Source organism: Pocillopora damicornis, chromosome 3 (assembly GCF_964200805.1).
Source record: "Pocillopora damicornis chromosome 3, jaPocDami1.2, whole genome shotgun sequence".
Classification (NCBI taxonomy): domain Eukaryota; kingdom Metazoa; phylum Cnidaria; class Anthozoa; order Scleractinia; family Pocilloporidae; genus Pocillopora; species Pocillopora damicornis.
In genome coordinates this window covers 20,997,571-21,022,920 of record NC_142672.1, presented here as the reverse complement: position 1 = coordinate 21,022,920, position 25,350 = coordinate 20,997,571, and the positions used below count along the sequence as shown (strand labels likewise).

Genomic DNA, 25,350 nt, shown 5'->3' with positions numbered 1-25,350 from the left:
TAATGCAACAAAACCTTTAATAAAAACGTCCATATTTACAATAATTTACGAAAATATAAATCTGTACAATATAAGGTTCATTCATCAAACCTATGATTCATATTCCTATCTCCCAATAGAATAAAATCTGCATATTTATAAATAAATTCTTTGAAAGGAATTCCAGTATGTAAACAGAACAATTAAAAAAAAATTTTCTTAACAAAACTTATTCCTATTAAATTAATAGATTAATTAAGATAGTACATGAGCTGTCATTGAGCAATAGGAGTGTTAAGAGTGTGAATATGTACACAAGTATTTAAGAGAGATCTCACAAAAGCAATAAAGGAATAATGTCATTTTGATTAAAAAGCCTTATTAAATAATCTTGGGTTGAATTCTCAAGAGTAACACAAATCTTTGACCGCCTCTAAGGTTTGCATGACTGTTTTAACTTCTTCCAAACCCCTCAAATTTAGATGAGGCTAAGAAAAAAATCCTATTGATAGAGTCCAAATTTAAGGTGACTGTGACACATTAATTATATTCATATTCAGAGCTTCATATCACATGATCAAACAAGCTATTTTTGCCAGAAAGTTTGTGAACTTAGAAATAGGTATAAAATAAAATGTAACAGGAAGTCTATTCAATATGAATAAATTCAAATAGAAGAGTAGCTGTCATTACACTGCTCTCTCTTTTAAAGCTGTGGAAATGCGATGATACAGAGCATCCCTTAGTCGAGCATCTAGGCCATTGGCACGGCCAAAACTGCTCACCACCTTATTAAGATCTTCTCCCTACAAGAAAATTAAAGGAAAGATCAGTCAAAGAAATACTTAGCTGCACTGGGTGTTTGTTAACCATTGACCATCAGAACTTTCTCTACCTCCTAAGCAGAAATTTGTGGCTAAATTTCAATTTCATTCACATTTTTTTTCACACCTGCTTTTACTTTCTGGCATTTTCTTATCTATTATCTCTACCTCAATACCTGAACAACAACAACAGACACACTTTAGACAAATATCCACATATCATGACATCCACATAGTTGATGACTGGTTGATGATATTTTGTGAGTCTGTAGAGCTTTTTAGTTGACAAAGGGGGTAAATTTGGCACCATAAAACTTTTTGCATGTACATGGTAGGATTTTTTTCTGTAAAGGAACTTATTTGGCATATCAAGGTAAAGCTTCAAAATCAGCCTAAATTTAAAGCCAAAAAATGTTCATGTTTCATGGTACTGTAAGGCTAAAGTGCTTACCTCACAGATGTCCAATTTGCTTACTTTCCCATCCTGTCTAACAAATTCAAGCTTCATCTGGATTGCGACTTCAGAGGCAGGTTTTTCCTCTGCTTCCCAGTCTTCTGTTTTTGAAGCTGCTATGCAAGTACGTATATTTATGTTAGATAATGTAGAATAATGGGAGTCACTGGGGCCTAACCAGTAGTTCTGTGTTGGGTTGCCATTAATTTGGGGTGACAGAGCTTCATAAGGGGTGATGGAACTTGGGAGGACCAAGCAAGGGGCTGACATTACCTGTAGCATGTTAGACTCCAGACTGAGAGATCTTGATTCAAGCCCTAGCCAGATAACTCTGTTCTGGGCCTAGTCTTTCAAAGGGTGGATAACACTATCCTACCTGTTAGCATAACATACTGCACTACAACCTCACCACCATTTAGCCCTTAAGAGTAATTTCTAATTTCTCTTTACAATATCACCCCTGAATCAAACAGTTAAGTCACAAGAACAAAGGGAATGATCACCAATCAAAAGAAGCTCTTAACTATTAATAAAAATTCTCATTGTCTGCACCTTAACCCTTTTACTCGCATGAATGACCAAGACAGAATTTCTCCTTACAATATTAATACAATCCCAACGAGATGAGTGATGAGAATAAAGAAAATATCAATTTTGGAATAATTAGTTGATCCAATATTAAATTCTCTGTACTAACATTATAATAATTGTGTGGTTGACAGTAGGGAGAATTGCACATTTGATCTGGGAGTTAAAGGGTTAAGAAATGTATAGGTTACAGTGTAGAGAATATGAATACTAGTGTTAAGGTGTTAAAAGGGTCTGTTCTATTAGATGACTTCTAGAAAAATGGCTTGGAAACCTGAAATAAAAATTGAGGGAGGGGAGGGGGTTACATATAGTAACCTGACATCCCATTTAGGAGTTGATACTATTTGTATTCACTTCATGCTGCAGAAACGGGGGTATGCTATGGCTGTTATGCACTACTGACTTAGCTCCACCCTGCAACCTTCTTGGATTTTAGCATTGTCAAAGCAAGTGTTAATGTTGAGAATTCAATAAAAGGTTTATTTTTAAACTTAACCTCTAACAGTTTGGGAGCGATCAAACTCTCGAGAGGAAGACTAGTCAACCATGTGCAAACAACCGTCTTGCGTGCAACTAGTAAAGGTTTATTTTAAAGGGTTTTAGGATACAGTTGATCAGTTTATAAACAAACATGGTTCACAGGGATTTGTTTCTTTCATCAAAAGAGTGCTGCTATAAGGTTTATTGAGAAAAGCTCTCGTTCCTTTCTAATAACAAAGGACATATGTTGATGTTAAATGCACAAACATCAATTTTCAGCCACTATTCCCGCCACAATTCAACCATTCCCAATTTGAATTGTGGTGAATCATACAAACACAAACAACATTACAGAATCGCGCCCATTGAAAAACGTCGCACGGGAAAATGCAAATAAGCTAGAAAAGAGAAAGAGAGCATGCCTAACTTCACGCAGGCCTGTCAATCCGACTGTCAATCATGTAATCCCCCGTGTACGCAGTGTTCGAAAGTATTGTTTCTTGTGCAGACAACCGAAACGTAGCGCTTTTCATCGAAGAAGAATAGACCTAATTAGTGGCGTTATCTTGATTAGGTTATATTGTTTAAAAATCGGTCAGATGTAAAATTAAATTACCTTTCAAATGCCGGGTTTTCAATTTGTGTTAAGACTCAAATGCGGCAGATTTGCGAGGTTCGACCATCAACTTCGCCAAGAAAGCAAAACATCACAGAAATATTCCTTTTAGTAAAATTTCCGTACTGCCCCATACTATCGTAAAACAAATCTGTTTTTCCCAATGGTAAAGTATTGTTTTTGTCACTCTATCCAAGAACTGAACGTATAATGTAGTGTGGGGCTGTGCGGAATTTTACCTTCCTTTTCGGCCCGTTATTGCCGTCAGTTTCAGATAACACGTCGGTAGTCTAATTACTTTTCGAAAAGCTTAAGTATACGTTGTAGATTCCCGCTCCACGTAGGTGCACGCTCACGCTCATAAGCTTACGGATGAACACTTCACGCTCTTTTGATATGCAAACGCGGCCCTCGCTCTTTACCGACGAAAAGAGCATTTCGTCACTTTGAAACAATGCTAATTGCTCCAATTGTATCTCCATTGTCTCTAAACGGACGCAAAGCGAAATTTTACAACTCCCGTTTGGGAATTTGTCAATTCAGATCTAAAGCGACCGAAGTTGGCGGTGAGCGTTTGCAACCTCATTCCTTGGTCATTGCGCCCGCAAAGCATCATGGGTACCCCACTTTTCTCGGGCGACGCTTTTCAATGGGCGCGATTCCGTAATGTAAAACAAGGCCAAAGCTCACCACTAGGAGAGGTTGATGTGGGCTTACTAGCGGTTCCTTGTTCTTTCTCTTTCTGTGTTCCTTTCTGTCTCAAATGTGGAGGAACGTAAACTTGCATTGCCGCTCTTTTCGGCCTTTCTCTCCGAGATGGCCCGCCTGACTTGTTTTGCAACTTTAAAAGCTTCTGTTCTTTGTCGTACTCATCTCTGTCGACTTGATTCTTTATTATGGATTGCATAAATCCATGTTCCATGTTTAGCCTTGGAGTTTCCCGCCCTTTAGTGGACATCTTTTCACAGTCGTCTTTCTCCATGGCTGGAATGACAGCAGTTTACGACAGGCGCGATTGAGAAAGTTCTCGGTATAGATGAAACGTAGTCGATTTATTTACGTAGTTTTACGATCCTTTATCGAATAGTAATTTAGGCTTCTGATTGGTCAGACTAAGTGTCGGATCATTATGGTATGTTGCCGCCAGTTCATTATGCTTATTTCGGTTAGCAGTTGCTGACTAGCACGAGTCTGAACTCAGTAAGTAAAGCACTACATGTGCGCGTGGAGATTTCTGTAACTTTTTAAAATATATTTTTAACGTTTTAACAAATTTAGGGTTTAAGTATCTACTAGAACGGCATGGCTGGCCGTGGAGGACGAGGCGCTGCGCTATTACAGGTAAGCAAACTAACGAAACCTTACACAATGGGATTCTTTATCATCTAAATTTTTGAAAACATTCACTGTAAACAAGACTCCGCCTGATGTTGAAATTTTTAATATTTTATATAAAACAACTCGTTTACCGCCGCAAGCTTTAAGGAGGGTTTCTAGCTAACTGCGAAAGAACAAAGAACAGTTTTTAATTTCGAATTGAAAAAGCGCGCGTCGACCCCGTATTTCATCGAAAGGTCACGTTTGTATGATGGGGCAACTTCAGCTGGGACGGTGGCTTTGTTTGTGGTTTGAGTGTTTTTGTTTTTCTTTCGACCAATGAAGTATTTCTTAAAACAGTAATTATTTGGTTCGATACCGTAGTTCCGTTTTACCGATATTGGTGAGTGAATTTCGAGTCGGTTGCCCAAGTGAACTGCAGAAGGTGTCATTCGGTTTTGGCTGACGTCACCGATAACAAGCTGCACCTATCTGAGTTCTGACACGTTCAAAGATCGTTTTGAGAAAAAAAATACTACTCTTCCTTGTCGATAACGACATCTTGTAACCTTAAAAAACTTTCAAATGGCAAATCTCTATGGCAAGGACAATTTAAGTCAGGTGTCTGGGAAACTAAGACCTAGAAAGCTGAGACCAAAAGAACCAAGACCAGGAAACTTAAGACCTGGAAAACTTAGACTTGGAAAACTGATTTTAGTTCTCACATCAGTCTTATGGCCATATTACTTATAATGCCTAGGGATGTATGCTTGTTGGTTTTTCTTCTTCAGCTAAACATTGATTTCATCGACCAAAGCTGTATTGTGCAATAACAAATTCAGAGTTGCAAGGTTGTGTGCATTTTCCAAAGAATGAGGGTTATGCCATATTCTGGACCTACAATTTTTATCCCTCCTGGTCAGAGTTGGTCTTTTTAAATTTTCATCAACAATCTTTCTTAGGCATTAGAACAACCAGCCAGACCTCCAGGCCAAGGACAAAATGGACAGGTAAGTGATTCGCTAAATTTTTAACCACAAGTTTTGATACAGTTGAGAAGAAGAAATGAGGAAGATCAAGGGAGACAATGTTCCTACCTTGTAGCAGAAGGTGTAGCAGCTCTTGGAAAGAAAGGATTTAAGTAACTGTTCTGCCTACAACAAGAAATTAGAATAGTTTTCAGCAAGACTGACACACAAGTCAGTTGAAGAAAGGCAATGATTGTTACTACTTTCCCTTTTGCCAAGATAACACCACTGGTTACCTTCTATGGTCAAAATATCAAGTCTACACTTTTGGGTTAGAAAGATTTGGTTTTCTTGATTGGAAGGTAGTTTATTTTGCAATGGTGCTAGGTGTTCTGGAGTGAATAGTCACATGTGTTTTCTACATAAGATGCATCAGCTGATGATTTAAATTTTTTCTTCTTGGTAGAATGGCCAGACACAGCATCCTCAGCATCTCTCTCATCAAGGGCCTCCTCAGCCAGGTCCTTCACAGTATGGCCAGCGACAACCATACCCTCCCCAGTATCAACAGCAACAACCCCCTTATCAACAACCTCCTTATCAACAACAAGGTGGCTACCAACCAAGACAACAACATTATAGACAGCAACATCCTTATCAACAGCAAGGCTACCATCAGCAGCCACCATACCAACAACCGCCTTACCAACAACAACAACAATTGCCTTATCGGCAGGAACGACCACCTTACAGGCACCAGCAACCCTATCAACAACAACACATGTATCCACAACAACAACAACAGCCATCCTTTCAGCAAGGACCACAATATCATCAGCAACCACGTTACCCATCAAATACCCAGCAAATGCCACAAGAAAACCAGTCACAAATACCTCAACAATATCAACAGGCCTCAGGTTTGTATATTTACCATATGAAACACTCATTCTTTAAAACTTGAATCCTGATATTTTGATCTCAAGAAGTAAATTAGGCTGCCTTCAGACTTGTTTAAAATATTTACAGGTACCAGTAGTGTTCAAGTTTCCCATACTAATCTTTGTGCATTACCTATGGTACTTGCAGGAGAATTTGTCTTGCAATGAAGAACTTCTTGAGTTCTTAATAATGTCCCCCATACTTATGACTTTCATGTCTGATTCAGGGTTAATGCTGTTGATGGAAATTAGATGCTTATCACTAAACTAACTCTAAAGATTTGATTGTTAATTCTCTCTTTCTGCTGCTACACAATTCCTTGTTAATCAATTATGCAAATTTGGTGCAAGAGCAAGATAAAAACTTCTTCCTGATAAGTTTAAGTATTCTCATAAACCATTTGTGAGAAAAATGTGTGGACATCTAGGGCATGAAATTAATTTTTTTTCTGATAGCCACTTGGCTCCTAAAGTGGCAGCCAATTAAAAAAAAATTGGTCACCATTTTTAAAGACAAACAAAACCTTTCCCTTATGCTGTCAGTGTTCTAGATAGACCCTTCAAAATTAAGTTCTACAAGGTTCTACAAAGTGGACACTAGGATGGACGATATACAACGTTCAAGCTCACCTAAATCCAAGATGGCATCTAGTTATCGATCAAGATGCATGTGCTGCGTTTTGGAAACAAACTTAATGAGGAAGTTTGCCACTGATTTATCTTGGCAAATCTTTTTTATTCACTATATCTCTAGGTACGGTTATGATGAAGCATTCTAGTTCCCAATTTGACAACTACTTTTCAGGATTTGGTCACCAAAGTAAACAATTTAGTTGCATTGGCACCTATATTAGGTGCAATTTCACACCCTGATATCATAGGGAGAAGTTACATGTTAGTCACTTCTGGGAGTTAAGGGTTAAGTGTTTAACTGATTGACCAATTTGTTTAGTGCTGATCCTCCCATAAAATCCTGAACACCTTCTGCATATTGTTTGTGGACCAGTTGCGACCATATAGAGCTTACTATTGTAGTGCAATCGCAAGAACTTCAGAGGTGCTTATTACATGGTTACATTTACATCAACTATGTAATCATTTCCCTGAGCTTGCTGGTTTTTGTAGGGCATGGTCAGATGTATGGACGTGGAGGACCAGTGTATGGAGGTCCAGCACCCCCTTATGGCCAGCAGCCTGCTTCAACCTTATCTCATCAGCAAACAGTATCATATGGAAGAGGTATCAGTTAACTTTCTTTTCATCCATACTAGTAGTAAAGAGAATTGTAAAACTTCACTTTTTAACTTCCTGCTGTTCAAACTTAAAGACATTTTCTTTTAAGCACATCATTCAGCTATTTAATTACTGCAAACTTGAAGTTTCTGGTCTCTCAATATATTTTCCATTGTCCTTATAATGAGTAGGCAACTGTGGCTATCAAATACTTATGGTTGAATCCATTCTGTGTCTATTATCTTGTAAAGGAAGGCCTGATAGGGTACAGAAAAATAAATAAAAATTCTGTGGGATCTAAGGGGGAAATTATGGGATTATGAACTATTTACAATTGTATGATAAACCAAAATAAATGTGGTAAAGATTGTTGTGGGTTTTTTTTTTCATCCTGGCAATTTGCTCTTTTTGTAAACCAGAGGTGTACTTGTTTCTAAATGAGATTTTGTCAGTGGGAATTGAAATACGTTATGATTTATATAGCTGGTTGAGTATTCATGTAGGTTGAAGTCATAAAAAGCCTTTTGCAGGATGTTATAAATGTGTACAGATAGTGTAGCTAAGTTTGGAGCCAAGGTGCTTGACTTGGTTGGCAATCTTTTTTTTCAATCAGCGATGTTATTTTATTCTTCCTCTTCTGTATTGGCAATTTTTTATATTTTTCTGGTCTTGTCCATGTAGGTGCTCAGATGGCTGCATCGTATGGTAGAGGTGCTCCAGCACCACCTGTTCCTGCTTCATATGGGAGAGGTGGTGTAACAGGGGAGACCCTTCAGTCCCAACCCTTTCCAACCTCTGCTCCTGCACAACCATCAGAGAGACGCCCCTCTCCTCCCCAGCAGCCTAAAGGCCCTCAGGTAGACTGGTGCATGTCGTTTTTAAATTTGATTAGTATGGGGTTATAATGAGTAAGTGAAATTTCCAAGGTCATTGTTTTTTAAAGGAAAGTCTTGCCCTAATTTGTTATAGGCACCAGTGGAGCAGATGGCAGGACTTAAAGTATCAGATAATATCATTAAGACGTAAGTGATAATTTGTAAGGAGATGTTCACCTATATGAGACATGTGGTAATGTACCATATTACTTGGCAAGCACTTTGAGGAGGGGTGATGAGCAAAACCCTGTGTTATTGTGGATCCTATACTTTTGTGTGCTCGGAACTATGTGCATAAATCCTGCTTCAAATAATTGCTTGTGAAATTTATTTAGCAATTTAATCAGTTTTCATTCTTCATTTCATAAAGAGGGAGCTCTTTCATGACAAGATAAATGTTTTCTGGTAGTTTTGACAGCAGTGGAACTCAAAGCAAGACTTGAATTTAGTGAAAATATGAAATATCTCTACAAGCTTAATTAATTCATTTTTCTAGAGTCAGTAGACTGGAGAATATTCTCCACATCTGGATGAAAATTACCTCAAACTAAAATTTAAAAAAAGAATTCTGGGCAGTAGGTAAAAAATTCTTTCTCCCTTGCAAAAAGAACACAGTGCTATATTAGTAGAGTCAGCAAGAAACACTCTGTGCCTCTAGATCACTCTATGATGTGGTTCAATTTTTATTCTTGCAACATTCTTACAGTTGTCTCTTTCAGTCTAGATTTGTGGTCAAAATTCTATGACTGGTCATTTCAACTGTAACATTGCTAAACAACTTTCATGTACAACTTGGTAATATAAGTGAATGTATCATAATTGTTGTTGTAATCAGTTGCAGCAGTTAACATTACCTGCAACTTCTGGTAACACAAAAAGTGATGTTGTTATTTATGTTTGCAGTCAAACAGGCGAAAAAGGAACCGCTGGGAAACAGTAAGTGTGTATCATTTCAGCAAAAATCATTGTTCCATTTTCTGCTCAATATTCTTAAGACGACAACAGTTTGTTTATGTCTAAATTTGTCTGGTGGTAAGGGAACCTACACTGTAACAGATGATATCCAGACCAGTTGCCAGTTAATAACATGGTTACTTACTTTGAATATCTTCCCAAGTTTTGAACTCAACACAAAAATTTTCTAAGCATTTACCTTCTCCATAATCCCTTTGTTATTACTTAACCCAATGAGCCCCACACCTTAGAACTCAGACCACCCTCTGAAATTCCAGAGAAAATGGCTGCCACAGTGAACACACAGACCACTGCCAAAATAATTTAAGATTTTAATGTCTTCATTTCACTCTACTGAAGGGAAACTGCACAAAGTTGCATATTAAATAATATACTTTCCCCCTGTCAAATTTTATTTTCAACTTGAGCATCAGGCTCTCTCAAAAAAAATTCTAAAGCTAGAGAACGGATTCAACTTCATGATGTACAGAGAGTCATTGGCAAGGTTGCCTTCAGCTTTGAAAGTATTTATCAGTATGATGACTCTCTTTTGCACTCTTATTCCATCAGAATCATGTAAAAAGCTTTCCCTCAAATACAACACCAAAAGACAGATCGCAAATTTCTCCTCAACAAAAGGAATCCTAAACTTTCTGACGTGGGTCAATTTTGAATTTGCCCGCCATCGCGACACGTCACAAGGCGCAGCTATAAAATTACTTTTTGTGAGTCATGAGCAAGAACAAACCAATTTTTACGCCTAAATGAAAAGTTTCACTTTGAACAATGCGTATATGTTCTTCGCTTAGGCAAACTTTTGCTCCAAGCGAGTTACAAGGGGGCAAACTTTGCAGAGGAGATCGTTTTGGTCTTCTGCGGTCGGGTCAGCAAGATGTAAATATTTCCCCAGAGTCATGAAGCGGTGCTCTGGGATCGTTTTTTTTTAAGCAATCAACTCCAACAAACTCGTCAGAATCCCAGTACATTGCCAGCTGAAGAAGTTCATGGATTCCAATGAGAATGTTTAGCCCGAGATACGCTGAAATTTCCGCTTGGGTAGATGTGAACGATCGATCCCCTTTCGAACGAGCGTATGCAACGGTGTATCGGACGATTTCGTCAATGTAAGCATCGTCGATAAATGCATTGAAGAAATCTTTGGCAGTTGCATTTTCTCCGAGATCTCTGGTCAGGCCATGATGAATGGAGAATTCCTCAACATTAATTTGGCGCAATTAGCTAGACCATTGAAGAGCATTTGGTTGGCTTTCTTCTGCGGCAGATTCTTCATCACTACTTTCGTCGCTTTCTTCTTCCTCCTCACTAGCGTATAGCTCAACATCGGAATTGCTTCCCCTTTCTTGCGACCGTAGGTCGAAAAAGTCTTCCATCTCGTCATCCACATTGCGAAGTAAATTTTGTTCATGCTGTGCTTGACGAGCTTGTCGCTTTTTTCAATTTCTTCGACGATAAAACCAGCAAAGACTTCTTGCTCTTCATCGGATGAAAATTAACTTTCATCAATTCTTCCAGAAGCCATGTCTAAGACCACGACATATTTTTTAAAAATTTGTCAAAAAATCGCACGGTAAACGTGGAATAGTGAGTTTGGTCTCAAACGAAGGCTTATTTTTTGCATGTCACGTTTCACTGCTTTTCAATACCCAGGGGAGTTTTTGTTTCTAAGCTACAGCCAATCAAAACAAGCCATTTCTGACAGGGCGCATGAGGGCGCATTGGAATTTCAGAGGGGTTTTATTTCTGGGCGCATGAGGGCGCATCGGATGTCAATGGGTTAAGAGAAGTTTACTTCAGATTTGGAGGGAAATTAGGTGATCACAGCTCAACACTTGTGTACTCTTAAAAAAAAAATTAGTTCGTGTACTTTCCTCTGTTGTATTGGATTCATTTTGATACCAATACATTGACTTTTTATGTTGAGCAATTGTTTGTTGCTCACACTTTATCTCTTTTCCTGTTCTTAGGATGTCACTTTGTGCTAACTTCATACCTATTAGATTTATTGAACAAAAGATATATCAATACCATGTCAGTTACAGGTAAGGCTGATTAATTTTGTGTTGATATAGTTATTAGTGAAGTGGTAGACAAATTACTTGTGGGCTGCTGTTCTATTTTTGCACACAGAAGTGCGATTTGTTTTTGGAAACCTATGGATTATAATGACATATAGATTCTGTCCACTAGAAATTCAGTTGTTTTCTTTGTCATTTCTAGCCCAGACATTGACAGCAGGAAAGCAAGACATGGTCTTCTAAAGAGCCATAAGGAAGTTTTAGGACCAGCCAGTGCTTTTGATGGGGCTACTTTGTTCCTTCCAAAACAGTTGGAAAATCCAGTCAGTAGTGATGTTTTGTCATGGACTTTTACACTTTACTGATTGATTAAATAAGACAAGTTTGTTTGCTCCAAATCTTACCAACTTGAATCAAGTATAGTTTGAATTTAGAAACTATAAAGTTGGATTCCCTAGTGTGTGTCATGTGTTGAAGACTTTGCCCTTTGGAGTGCTGGAAGATCACTGGTGACACCTCATAGTTGGTTAACAAAGTAATGGTTGTACAAAACAGATGTTTTGAGTCAACAGTAATTCCTAATTCTGCTGACTGATTTTCTTATTATAGACTGTCTTAGAGTCTGAGAGAAGAACAGATGGAGAAAAAGTTACCCTCACAGTTACCCTTACAAGAGTCGTTCCACCTGATGACTGTTTACAGTTGCTAAACATAATATTTAGAAGGTGATTTTTAATTTTTTGTGCCCATAGGTTTACACAAGTGTACTTTTTCATTTAACAAATACATTACATCTAGGTGTCATTGGTTATCATGAATAATTTCAAAATAGTGTAAATATGAAATTTTACAGAAACTGTCTTACTCAACAAGTGATGAGTTCCAAATTCGTCTGAGCTCACCCTGTAGGGCAACTTAGACACACAGAAGTAATTAAATATGGAACAAAAAAGAACTTTGTGCACAAATTTGTCAATTTAATTTGTTAATTCTTTTTAGTGAGAAGCTCAAAAGAAAGAGATTACTACTAAACATGTTAATGTGTTTGTTGGGCTATTGCACTTTGGGTTTATCAGTGTTTTTGTGGGGCAAATCCTATCACAGAGGTAATTGATCACGATAGTTTGCTTTCGTTTCAGAGTTATGGCACGTCTTGATCTTACACAAGTTGGGCGATACTACTATGATCCCCATAGACCTGCCAGTATTCCTCAGCATAAGATTGAACTGTGGCCTGGTTACATTACTTCGATTCAGTGTTATGAAGGTACAGTGTATGATGTTCATACATGTACAACGGCTAAATAGTACACTTCCCTTTTCTTGCTCTCTAATATTTTTTTCCTCATTTCAGGTGGAATGATGCTGTTATGTGATGTATCGCACAGGCTTCTTAGAACAGAAACCTGTTACGATTTTATGTGAGTTATTGTTCATTTGCATATTCCTAAGATATGAAGTTTGGATTTCATTGGCTTGAGGTATATTTCTTCTGCAGATTAAGTTTAAAGAATATGAAAGTTCACCATGATTGTAATCTTTTTTGCTTTTCTTTACTCTCCAGGCATCAATTGTATTTAAAGCGAAAAGACCGCTTTCAAGAAGAATGCAAGAAACAGCTTGTAGGAAATATTGTATTGACAAGGTGATTAACTTACTTGTCTGTTTCGAGTATATGAAATGGTAACAGTCTTGATTGATTCTTTTTTTTCAATTAAAACTTACTAAAAACTAGGTACAACAACAAGACATATAGAATTGATGATATAGCTTTTGATCAGAACCCAACAAGTACCTTTACATTCCATACTGGAGAGCAGATGTCGTATGTGGACTATTACAGGTATGGCTGTAACTCTTGGGTTTTCCTTTGCATTCTCAAGGGAAGGGGTGGTATTGCTGACACAATACACAAAAAGTATTGCTATTGACAATTATTTCAGCATAACTGTGTAGCAGATTCATTTATTTCCAGACAACAGTTCATGGTTTTGTCTATTTTGAAGTTGAGGGTTTTTCCCACAAAATAGCTGATTTATGTACTAATGGGCTACCACTGCGTAAAATTGCAGATTTTCCTACTCATTAATTAATCAATACTAATTTGTTCTTAGGAGATTCCATATAACTGCGAATTAAGCTCTGACTAAACCTTACTCTACATCTACATTTGTTGAGTTGATAAAATCTTGTTAGATATCGCATCAACTATAAATAAAAGCTAAAATTTTATATATACATATGTATATGTATGTATGTATGTATGTATGTACATATACATATACATAAATTAAATAAAAGTAAAAATGTCCAGATAACTAATGATAATTCCTAATTAGAATTTACTTTACTTATTTCACATACTTTCCTAAGTTTAGCTTAAAATCAGATAATGACTTGCAATTTACTAAGTCAGCTCTTGGTTAGAAGTTTTCATTTTTGCTGTTTGTTGCATGAAGTCATTCTATGAAGTGTTCTTTTGCAATCCCTATTAGCAAGTCTCCACTAACAATTTAAGCATTAGCATAAAATGTTATGCATCATTAGGGAGGGCTGCAACACAAGCTTGAGCACAAGATGAATGGATGGTTTTGATATTCTTCTGCTTATGCCTGCCTTTATGTGGTAACCATCTTCTGAAGTGGGAATGGGCATCTGGGACATTTTCTTTCAGTGAAAAATTCTTTTAAAAAGCAACCATCTGTTTATCTGGTATCCATTGAACACAATCAGTGTATATGAAAATCATTGAAAATAGACTGTTTGCTCATTGCCCTCAATTTCTGGTTTCTAGTAAAGTCTATGGCATAAATTTGCAAGATCTGGAGCAGCCCCTACTTATTCACCGACCTAAAGACAAAGAACAACAGAAAGTGAGTTTAAATCCTGAGTTCAAGAGTTTTGTGAAGACCCCATTGGTATACTCCACCTTATAATTAGACACCTAACTGATCCTGCACTTATTCATGATATGCAGAAAACCATACAAAGTGTAGTAGTTACATTTCAAGTGATACTTTGCTTGCCCTTTTAATCTTGTGTTTGATTAGTTAAGTTAGATGTTGCATGTGTAGATACCGTATTTATCCATGTATAAGTCGAACCCATGTATAAGTCCACCTCCCATTTTCATGGTCAAAAATCGGATTTTTCATTATTTCTAGTTAAAGAAAAATTCAGACTGATAGAAAGTTCCCAAATGGTTGATCTCTTATTTCTGAGAATGTATTGAAAACACGGTGAATTAAAAAAAAACTGCAGAGCAAAATGTAACCGTGTGCTGTGAAGTTTAGTAGCACTTGATTATATCACCACAATTCATGATTTAAGCATATACGAGCACTTCGATTTACTGGAGAAGTAATTTACCATATTTTGTAAATTGTTTTGAAAATGAAATCTTCATGCATTTAAATAACCTTTTGAAAGGAGATTTAGTAGACTGAAGGAAAACCAAAGAACTTTGAAGGATAGCTTGATGAAAACACCGCCATCTTGGAAAATACAAATTTGAGGAGTACTGGTAACTAAGCTACTGTAATCGTTCAATGAAAATGAGAGTTCAGCACTGTAAGCTGCAGCAAAGCTATAAGGAAAAATGTCTGCTGTACAGATCAGAAGATATAATAGAAATCAGCTCCAGTAGGTTTCTGTTTAAGCCACATAAAATTTATTATTTCAAACTTTTTTGTCGATGAAGAACACGCTGAAAACTGATGAAACTCAAACACAATTAGAACTGGTTTTGTAAACTCAGTTTTACTAACGGACTTCAGGCAATTGTTATGCTAATTTCTTGGATTGTTTGGGTCAGGTATTTGTCTATGACCCATGTATAAGTCGAGAGTGATTTTTTTGGACTGATTTTTCAGTCATAAAAGGTCGACTTATACATAGATAAATATAGTTTTTTTTTTTTTTTTTTTTTTTTTTGGAGGGGGGGGGGAGACTTTCAAAGGAAATGCTCAAGTCACTTTTTACAAACCATTGATCACTGTAATTAGAATTATAGGTTAGAAATAAGTCCACAAAGGAGACTTGTACAAGACTGAGGTTAATGTTATTTTAGGGTATGAAACTTGGATTGGTTTGTCTGATACCAGAACTGTGTAATATCACTGGGCTTACAGATGCTGTGAGACAGGACTTCAGAGTAATGAAGGTCAGTACAATTGGAAAAAGTGAAACACAGTAGAACCATAGGTGGTGATTGGATGAATGTGTGGATTAAATGATTTTTTATTTGTTGTTGGGTATGATTACAATGTATGTCTCGCCTGATTTGAAGAAAGGAATATTGAATTTGACTTACATCACTTAATGGCAAACTATTTTCAATCTTTTAAGGCAGAAGGGGTATACGGTCACATATGGTTGAACTTAGATTATCCAGATTTTTTGATGATCTGGACTCACTTTTCTGGTGCCATTTTTTTTCACCAATTTTAATTTATCACCTCAAAGATCTGTAACAACTTTTCCCCGTCAAACAAAGCAGATGTACTGAAACAGTGTTGACACTATTCTGTTAGTGCAGCTTTGAAGAATAATCAAATTAGTGACATACACAGTAGCAGCTTGAAAAAGATTTATGTACAGTCATTTGGCTCATAAAACATTTTTGTACATACTTTGGCAAATTTTTCCTTTACTGCACAATGGTCTGAGACTGTCGTTTAATTCTTGTGTAATATTGATTCAATGTTGGGTATTCAATTTTATTTTTTCATATTTTTGACTATGCAAACTCTTGATTATCTGGACTATTTGGCCCAGTCCACACAAGTGGGAATAATCAAGGTGCAATGGTACTATGTAATTCAGGGACAAGTGATTATGCAGCTCTTGTTATTCTTTGCAGGACATTGCAGCACACACTAGAGTTGGTCCTATGCAGAGGCAACAAGCAATGACGAAGTTTATTGAGAATATCAACTCTTGTCCTGAGGTAAAGTTCTGTATGTGTAATATTTGAAATTGTTTGCTATTAAATCTTTGTTTGCTACTTAATCTTTTATTTTGTATGTTTGAGAAACCCAAGGGAACTAATCAGGAATTATTGAATCCTGAGTGAGAATTTGTTTTAATCTTTAAGCCTGCCCATTTAAACCCCCAAAGGTTTCATTGCAGTTGTAAATTATTGGGATAGAAAAACAGATGTAGCCTTAAATTTTCAAATCCTTTCTCACAAACAATGAAATTGGTCTTATTAACTGATGTTCTCTGTAAATTTCTTTCTTCTGCCAGACCCTTCAAGAACTTACATCTTGGGGAGTGCAGCTTGATCATACCATGCTTCACGTAAGTTGGTTTGTGGAATATGGCAACCAAAACCTGTGACCCACAGATGATCAACCCTCTTTTTGCAATAACCCCTAAAGCAGTAGGCCAATCACAAATGTGCACCTAATGATAAAGACAAAGCATGAGTTAGTTAATCATCAGCTTAAAGTTGATAAAAGCAGATAAGCTTTTGTGGCAATGTTGAAAAGGTAATATCTATGACCTTTACTTTTTTTGAAAACAAGTTAAAAATTGATACACCCATATCTGACAAACTGCTTGAAAAGAGGGCTTTTGAAAACTTCTAGTAGCATTCTATATAAACCTCAATTTTATCAAGAAGTAATAAAGTAAGTAGTTTAGTTATACAAAACTGATTAGAAGTCAACATTTTATTTTTCCCTCTTAGACTGAAGGTCGTCTGCTTCCATTGGAAAAGATAGTCCTTGGAAGCACATCATTTATTTCCAGCCCTCAGGCTGACTGGGGCCAGCAAGCTGTCAAGGAACAAGTTATTACTCCTGTTCCTCTGCATAACTGGTTGGTGTTGTATGTCAACAGAGACAAGAGTAAAGCTGTGGAGTTTGTTGGCATGATGAACAAGGTGACTCCAGCAATGGGTATTGAGGTAAGAGGTCTGATGTCATCTTAACAATAGTTGTGATTTATGGAAGTCAAAAGAGGGCAAAATAGTATAAATTTAATACTCAGAGCCCAAATAAAAATGAGCTATGGCAAAAGGTTGGAGAAAAATATATTCTTAAACTATATCAATCAGTTTTTCTGTGTGTGGTTTTCTTGGGTACAAGTGTGGGTTTTCTCCCCAAAACTTGTACTATGATTTATTTCTTAGCCACTCAACTGTTTTCAGATTATTTTGTACACAAAGAAGTTTCTTTTAGTCATGTTTGGCTACTGTTTTATTCGCTGCTCATCCTCTTAACTATTCAGTCTGCCCCAACATTTTTATGATTGCCCTGGTTTTTCCATTGTAGCCTCATACATGTAAAATATTTTTGTTAATGATAAGATGAGCAAAAGGAAAATGGGTTAAAGTTCAAAAGATTATGTTAACTTTCTTGTGATATTTTGGTTAAATTTTAAACAGGTGCATCAACCTAATATGCTTGAGCTGAGAGATGATAGGACTGAGACTTACCTACGCATGATCCGAGAATATCTCAACCCACAAACTCAGGTGGTTGTAATCATCTTTCCCACCTCAAGAGATGACCGTTACTCTGCAGTGAAAAAGTTGTGCTGTGTAGAAAGTCCTGTTCCTTCTCAGGTAACATTGTATGGCATCTTCCAGGGTCATGTAATTTTTTAATCATGTTTCACTATTACTTATTGTATCAAGGTTCTGGGTATAGTCAAGGTACAAGTTAATCTATTCAAGTGGATATCCTTGGGAATTTTTTATCTTGAAAGAGTTGACCATCCGTTTGTATTCTGATGTATTAATAGGAGAGAATTCTCCAGGATCTCTGTGTTGCGTAGTCTATTTTTTTTTCAATTTGCTTCCTTTGAACTGCTTAATAATATAATTTTTTGTCATCTGTCAGCTTCAAAAATGCTTTCTTTGTCCTTCCTATCCTCTAGGTTATCAATGCCAAGACAATTTCACAGCAGAACAAACTACGGAGCGTCACGCAAAAGATCGCCCTGCAGATAAACTGCAAACTGGGTGGAGAACTATGGGCACTAGACATTCCACTGGTCAGTAAAATTATTGTAACAAGTATCACAAGTCAGAAGGGCTGTCAGGATATTGGCATTCCATTTTATGCATATTTTGTCTCAGTCGTTTTGAAACTTGCTAGGGAAATTTGAAAACCTTTTAAAAATGTCAGTGAAACTGTTTCTTTGACTGGATCCATGCGTTTGCAATTAGTTGTTTGTTACAGATAGTAAAAATGTCTTTTGTCCCAGTATGACATAAGGGTTATGTCACCCCTGAATCAAACACTAAGGTCACGAAAATCGAGGCCGGAAATGATCACCAACTTATAATGCTCTTGATTTTTAAATAAATTCTCCTTGTCAGCGTTTCAGGAAATGTATAGAGAACAGTATGGAGAATATGCATACTGATCCAAGGGTGTAAAGGGTTAACTTGAAGACTGTTTGGAACTTAGTCCTTAGGCGGCGAGCAGGTCCTAATTATTAGCGCTGCAGGACGCGCGTTTTTGCGCCCATAGGAAGATTGGAGACGAGTGGGTAGAGATTTGTGGGGTCTTAAAGTCATCATTTTCAGCCCTTTAAGACCTCGTGCCGGTTCGCGTAGCTTGAGAGGTTGTAATTTTTCGTTGGTGAATTAACGCTCGTGCCAAAGCGCCAGTTATCGGAGAGCTTGTTGCTAGGCTACTTGGTCCTGAACAGTGATGCATGTTGTCCAATGACCACATGCAGCATCATTCTTCCGTTAAAGTTCTCTGAATACTTCCCCATGAAACAATTTTTTCCCACATTTTTCTAATAATGATGCAACTGTCATGCTCATCTTGTTAACAGAAAAGCCTTATGGTGATTGGTATTGATGTTTATCATGATGCCTCCCGTGGCGGCCGATCAGTCTGTGGATTTGTAGCAAGCATGAATAAGAGTCTAACTCGGTGGAATTCAAGAGTGTGTTTCCAGTCACCTGGTCAGGAACTCATTGATGGGCTTAAGATGTGCTTTGTTTCTTCTCTGAAAAAGTATCACGAGGTGGGTTATTTGGTCTTATTTCAGATCATTTTTTTTGTAGAGATTGATGAATTCTTTAGAATAATTTCAAGTCCTAAATGAGTAGTCTAAATGGTACTTTGTTTATCATTCACTGGTTATTCCCTGTATGTTCGTGTAGATCAATCACGCGCTGCCCGATCGTATAGTTGTTTACCGTGATGGTGTCGGTGATGGACAATTGAAGACTGTGGCTGGGTATGAAGTGCAACAGCTCTCCGAGTGTTTTGTCCACTTTGGTGGTAACTATCACCCCAAGATGGCAGTGGTGATCGTGTCAAAGAGAATCAACGCACGAATCTTTGCAGCTCAGGTTAGTGACACCAGATATGAAATGTTTTATCCTGCAGTTCACAATAAATGTCGCGTCATAAGTTGGTGCTGTGGTAAAGGAATGAAGTTCCATTGAAAGCCTACTATTTGTCTCAATAAGTCGATTTTATTTACTGTCTAGGCAAAGTTATAGGTGCGCAGAAGTGAGTTTAGTTCAGTAATTTCAATTTTGTCTCTGCAGGGAGGTGGGCCCAGGCCCAAACTTGATAACCCCGGTCCCGGCACCATACTGGACCACACAATCACAAGGAGAGACTGGTATGTCGAAGGGGTAACCTTGTTATCCTAAAATTGTTGAGCGGCATACTCTATGCGTATCACTGGACTTGCAAATCTTAACAAAAATTCTTTAAACTTGCTGTAAACCCTCTGAAATAAACTTCTGCCCAGATCTAATGTCAAGAAAATAGTTTTCCTTATTCTTAGAGACAAACGTGCACATGATAACCACCTATCTGGATTATGATTGCAAAAGATAATTGTCTTTTGCTCTGCTATCAAATCGTGTGGTTTTTCTGATTTTTTGATGCTCTCAGTTGAATTTCAAAGTGGAACTGTTTGTTAATATAAGTTTTGATGTTTTCCTTTTGCAGGTACGACTTTTACCTCGTCAGTCAGCATGTACGGCAGGGAACAGTTACCCCAACCCGTTACATTATTGTACACGACAAGTCAGAGTTGAAACCAGATTACATGCAAAGGTAAATGGGACCAAGTTCCTCCTCTGTGTTTGTTCTTCGCTTGCGACCAATAGAGCAAGGTCGTATTTGGCATTACGCAACTCGAGCATTCATTTAATCTCTTCTGAAAATATATAGCGAGAGAAGTCATGGTGCAAGTAGTGGTTCTGTTTACGATTGCTTTGTTGGAATATCAGGGTTTATCCAGATGGCTCTCTCACAATGACAAAGGGCTAACGCTCGAAATATCAGCTTTGAAACTCTCTACGGTGACCCATTTACGTTGTCAGCTCAGTTGATAATACTAAATTACCCTGCTATACTCTCCCGCCGACGCAGCCAGCACCCCCTTCGTTCATTTCTCCAGATGGGTTGGGGAGGGTGAGGTCATTTTCAACAACAGTATCTTAAAGCATACACCATGCTTAGCATGGTGTATTACAAAGTTGGTGCTTGTGATTTGTTTGGGAAATATGGTTTACTGGGAAGGAGTGAAACTAGCTTAAGTTATAGGAGTGGGTAGGAAAAGGCTGCCTCCGGCCAAAAAAGATCGGCCAGTATGTCCGTATGAATGCTGCTCGTGTTTTTCTCCGAATCCGGCGTATAAAATCGCGTAGTTCTCAGTTTTGTTTCATCATTTTGAATAAATCTCTTTTTCTTTTGGTTATGTAATTCATACTTGTAACACGTTAACGACATAATTTTGAACGTTTCTGTGTACTATATGAGTAACGTTTCCGAAGTTCTCTATAGCTTTGTTGTTATTTTACAGGTTATCGTACAAGCTTACCCATCTCTATTACAACTGGCCTGGTACAGTCAGGGTGCCTGCTCCATGTCAGGTATGTCTTGGGTGGTAGTTGTTAGTTGTTAGGAATGAGTGTCAATTATTTAATAATGATGGTTTGAAGATGTCTAAGTTGCCGCACCCTTGTCATTTCTTCACTGTTTTGTTATAACCATTGCTTGTTGCAAGTTTAGGACGTAAAGGTTTTTCAGTTTTTGCTTAAGTTTAGAGAGAAAAACGAAACTCGGAGAAGGGGTTCGATAATTTGACTTTTGTCTCTTGTTCTTGTTTTCAGTACGCCCACAAGCTAGCTTACCTTGTTGGTCAGAACATCCACAATGAACCGTCACATGATCTATCTGATCGTCTGTTCTTCTTGTAAACCAGTTCGGTGACGATAGAAGCTTTACGCTGTCTATCCACAGAATACGGACACAAAAAATTACATCGACGAGTCTCTATTCGTTGAATGACAAAATCCAGTCTTCTGGACCAGTTATGATCTGTTAAACGTACAATGTTGTTGGTTTGTTGCGATTATTGGACTATATGTAAATATTACCCTGAAAAAATATGTTGATAACCGAAAACATTTTGAGAGTCGTATCTCGAGAAGTAAGTTTTTAGTTTTGTAATACAAAGAATTAATTGAACGAAGAATCCCTTTGTAATAATCACGTGCCTGTGAGTAATAGGTGTGACTTATTTTAGAAGTTGAGATTCAGTTTATATAATTATTTACACAGCACAGTCGATGTGAAGCTGAATAGGGAGTCGTATATCAGTTGTGGAGTCGTATGTTGTTCACGTTCAAAGTTGGCCTCCAAATACCTTTTTTGCTGTTTATTTGCAGCCTTTTCCCCACACTTTTTAAGATTGAAACGGCGAAATCTGAGACAGCTTTCTTTGAAAATTTATTCTCATTAAAAAAAAAAAAATTCTACTGACTCCATTGATTTATTGATATGTATTTAACAAATCCCCATTTCGTAAAATGCTGGCGGAATTTGATTTAAATGTGCAAGTTTCAAACCACAGGGCACTCTATTTATACGTTTTTTAGGAACTGAATGTTTTTGAATGTGTAAGTTTTGAGAAGGTAAGGAACTCTTGTGTAATCGGATAATATCGGATGTGTTATGAATTTCACAACCATAAAGGGTTGCGTTTGAGTGGATGGCTCTTTGTTGTGCTTCATTTGAAACGAGTTCAGGAAAGTTGAAAAAGGAACACTGGAAATTACTGGCAACTAGACCTAATTATCTTGTTCTTTCCACTAGAATAAAAGATACGCTCCAGTTCTGCCATTTAACCCATAGCCTCTAACATCAATATGCACATTCTCCATACTGTTCTCTACATTTCTAAAGGTGCTGACAAGGAGAATTTGTTTAGAGATAGGAGACGGTCAGTTTGAAGTTGAAATTGAAAACACTAGGCGTCCTGGGCGTAATCACAATTCCATCTTTTTATGTCAAGATGTGGTCGGTAATTCTCCCTTATAGTTTATATTCATGTCCTTGTTAACAGGGTTCGACAACTGGCTACCTGCATTACTAGCCGCCGGACTAGTGATTTCTAAAATTTATTAGCCCGAAACACAACTTGGTAGCCCGGATCAATTTTCCTCGAGGTCTACTTCAACCCCAAACGCGCAAACCTTCCTCTTAACTTATTGGCAAGAATCTTTTAAAATGATAAAGAATGGCGTTTTTTCTTTCATTGTGATAACATCATATGTTATTTAAGGAAAAAGCTAAGCCAAGTGTGAGGCGATCGAGCGAGGCGATGTGCAAGGCACGCAACATTGGTAGGGAGAAGACTGGGGAAGACATTGACCATTAAGCGCAGAGACTGGGATCTAACGATGTTTACGATCGACACGCAAGACAAAAAAAGACGCTAGAAGATGATGGGTTTATGCCTTCTTTATTGGTATTATCATTACAATTTAAACTTTCTTGTTATTTAATCAACTGTGAACTCAAGTAAACTAATATATAATTTCTTTCAACGTGGTTTTTTACTAGCTCGACCAAATTTTTACAAGCCTCGGGCTACCGAGCTAGCGGAGATGTCGAACCCTGTGTTAATAAGTCTAAAGAAGAAGATGTTCTACCAAGGAAACGCTCACTGTTAAATGTGTGTATTCAAATCTCGTTTTGTTGAAAAGTCTTTTTAACTTGCAAGGAGAAGTTAGAAGTCGATCACTTCGGTGTTGAGCAATTTTCAATTGAGTGTCGAAAGTAATCCGAGATTGCTTCGGTTTTGCTTTGTTTTGTGATTGGTCTAGGTAACACCTGCTACCCTCTCAACCAATTATGATTTAGTCACTTTGGTTTCATGTAATGTTCCTGTTTTTACTTGCAGTTATCAGCTAATAATAATGTCAGCCCTCGCTCCGACTGGCTCTGGCGATTATTCTGGTTAAGGTTGTTCAAAACTCAAATATAAACTGCTTCGCTCAGTGATTGCCCAGAAAATTCGTGCCACCCTTTAAATCAATTAGATTCAAAAGTCAATCGCGACTTGTTCACCCGCGTTTTCCCGCGCTCATGGCGGTAAGCTCGGTTTTACCTTGACTTCTTATCGGCTCCCTGTGACATTTTTCTTTGTTCTGATTGGCTGTTGTGACTGATTATGATTTTGGATTTTTCGAGACTTAATCGAATTGCCTTCTCAGGGGTTAAATTGGTATTTGTGGGTCAGTAAATTTCAACTGAATTTTGAAAGAAATCTGACTATTCGGTTTTATCTTTGCTTGTTGATTGGACTAGATCACTCCTTATGCTTAACTTAAACCAAAAGATTCGTTTATTTTGACGTAGGGCAAACGCCCGAATCGTCAGCTTTTGAAAATTCTTTACATTATCAACTCAATTGATAAAACCGAGTTATCTTGTTAAACCATCAAGGATTGGCTGTATTTACATTGAAGACACTCAGTCGAAATGTCAAACTATTGAAGGACGTTTACGAAAAACTACCGTGCCTTTTATCATAATGTTTATCATGTATGTTATCGAAATATCAGCTTTCTAGAATCGAAACATTAGGAATAATCAGGCCTATGCTATGTTTGTTGAGTTCATTGAAAAACGAAGTAAAGCCAAGAAAAAAGAAAAAAAAAGGAAGGAAAAGAAAGTTTGTGCAATTTCAGAATTGTTTCTCTTTTTACCTTTTAAAATGTACTCGCTTCTTGCAACTTTGCGCTAGAAGCGATAGCTAAAATCGAAATCGCTGCTCATTTTGTTTCGAAAGTTCTTGTGGCGGTAGCGGACAATCCAAAGTAAAGAAGGTTTGCCTCGCTTTCACGACCAAGCCAGAATTACTTTACCATGGAAGCAATGTTCATGAAGATAACTTCTCGTATGTCTTACTGTGGTTCTCGGTCATCTTTTTTTTCTCCGAAAGAATGGAAGGAGATGAAAATTTCAAATCGCTTCAGTATCCTGATAAAGAATGGTTGATTCCACACATTTTCGACCTATTCGCTGGAAATGATATCGGCAAATCAAGATTTTATCTTTCGTTGTAATTAAAGTGACTCTGATCCGTTTGAGGAGATTGCTTGGTTACGACTGATCAGTCCAAAATCTCGTTTATTGTATTCACTTATAGGAAAGTTGAAGTGGCCTAAACCCAATAAAAATTTTTATGGAAGTACCCTACCTAACGTTCTTTGCGTTTCAATTCTTTTGCTTTCCGTTTCCATTTCGCCGAGCGATTAGGTTTTATCACAAAGCCTCTCCTGAGGGGAAACGTGATTTAACTGTTGAGAACTACCTAAAATATTGGATTCTCTTATAAAATTGTCGTCTCTGTGGTATTTAAGCTCCAAAGGTTTTGCGCCCCTCCTATATGGTAAGAGGCAAAATCAAAACAAATCGTTACTGGTGCACTCGATACGCAGCTGTTTTACTACGTCAAACATTACAAAGTTTCAGCCAATCAGTATTCTCTTGAAGTCACTGACACGCGCGCTCATTGTTACGTCATAAAGGAGTCGTACGATTGCAAAGGAAAGCCAACAGTTATTTTGATTGCAACGGTTCATTTGAGTTGCATCTGTTGTATTTGTTATTTCTTTGTGAATTCTTACACTTAAATATGTGATGCGCTTTTAACTGCAATAATCGTCGCTTTACATAAGTCTTCAGAAGAAAAGAGGTTAGTATCCTTATTAAGTGGGTGAACTTTTGTGGATCAACAGAAACTTTATTCACGTGTCAATATCATATAGTCCATGCTCGGAATTTCTAAGAAGCTTGA

The 25,350-nt window shown here is 37.4% G+C and overlaps 2 protein-coding genes across 7 annotated transcripts; one reads left to right on the top strand and one right to left on the bottom strand.

Moving 5' to 3' along the window:
• LOC113679063 (UPF0561 protein C2orf68 homolog) lies at positions 1 to 4,029 on the bottom strand. 4 transcript variants are annotated; one of them, XM_027196010.2, is made up of 3 exons: positions 3,635 to 4,029; positions 1,255 to 1,370; positions 1 to 785 (listed from the first exon to the last, which is right to left on the bottom strand). In XM_027196010.2, the coding sequence occupies exons 1-3, from the start codon at positions 3,924 to 3,926 to the stop codon at positions 669 to 671; spliced, it is 525 nt and encodes a 174-aa protein (XP_027051811.2). In that variant the 5' UTR covers positions 3,927 to 4,029; the 3' UTR covers positions 1 to 668. The 4 variants fall into 4 exon arrangements, with proteins under 4 accessions (XP_027051811.2, XP_027051810.2, XP_027051813.2 ...); XM_027196009.2 differs by having other exon boundaries at positions 1,255 to 1,373; positions 3,635 to 3,993; XM_027196012.2 differs by having other exon boundaries at positions 1,255 to 1,373; positions 3,662 to 3,985.
• On the top strand, positions 3,956 to 22,025 carry LOC113679058 (piwi-like protein 1). Of its 3 annotated transcripts, none has more exons than XM_089200804.1 (28): positions 3,956 to 3,974; positions 4,223 to 4,285; positions 5,224 to 5,271; positions 5,696 to 6,149; positions 7,296 to 7,409; positions 8,085 to 8,260; positions 8,373 to 8,425; positions 9,182 to 9,214; positions 11,218 to 11,292; positions 11,471 to 11,591; positions 11,878 to 11,993; positions 12,408 to 12,535; positions 12,623 to 12,689; positions 12,833 to 12,913; positions 13,004 to 13,111; positions 14,063 to 14,141; positions 15,338 to 15,430; positions 16,130 to 16,216; positions 16,516 to 16,569; positions 16,961 to 17,179; positions 17,660 to 17,839; positions 18,154 to 18,270; positions 19,066 to 19,260; positions 19,400 to 19,591; positions 19,793 to 19,869; positions 20,205 to 20,312; positions 21,064 to 21,133; positions 21,374 to 22,025. In XM_089200804.1, exons 2-28 carry the CDS (start codon positions 4,247 to 4,249, stop codon positions 21,458 to 21,460), a joined length of 3,171 nt encoding a protein of 1,056 aa, XP_089056930.1. In that variant the 5' UTR covers positions 3,956 to 3,974; positions 4,223 to 4,246; the 3' UTR covers positions 21,461 to 22,025. The 3 variants fall into 3 exon arrangements, with proteins under 3 accessions (XP_089056930.1, XP_027051805.2, XP_089056929.1); XM_089200803.1 differs by lacking the exon at positions 3,956 to 3,974 and adding an exon at positions 4,111 to 4,144; XM_027196004.2 differs by lacking the exon at positions 3,956 to 3,974 and having other exon boundaries at positions 4,081 to 4,285.
• Positions 22,026 to 25,350: the final 3,325 nt, after the last annotated feature.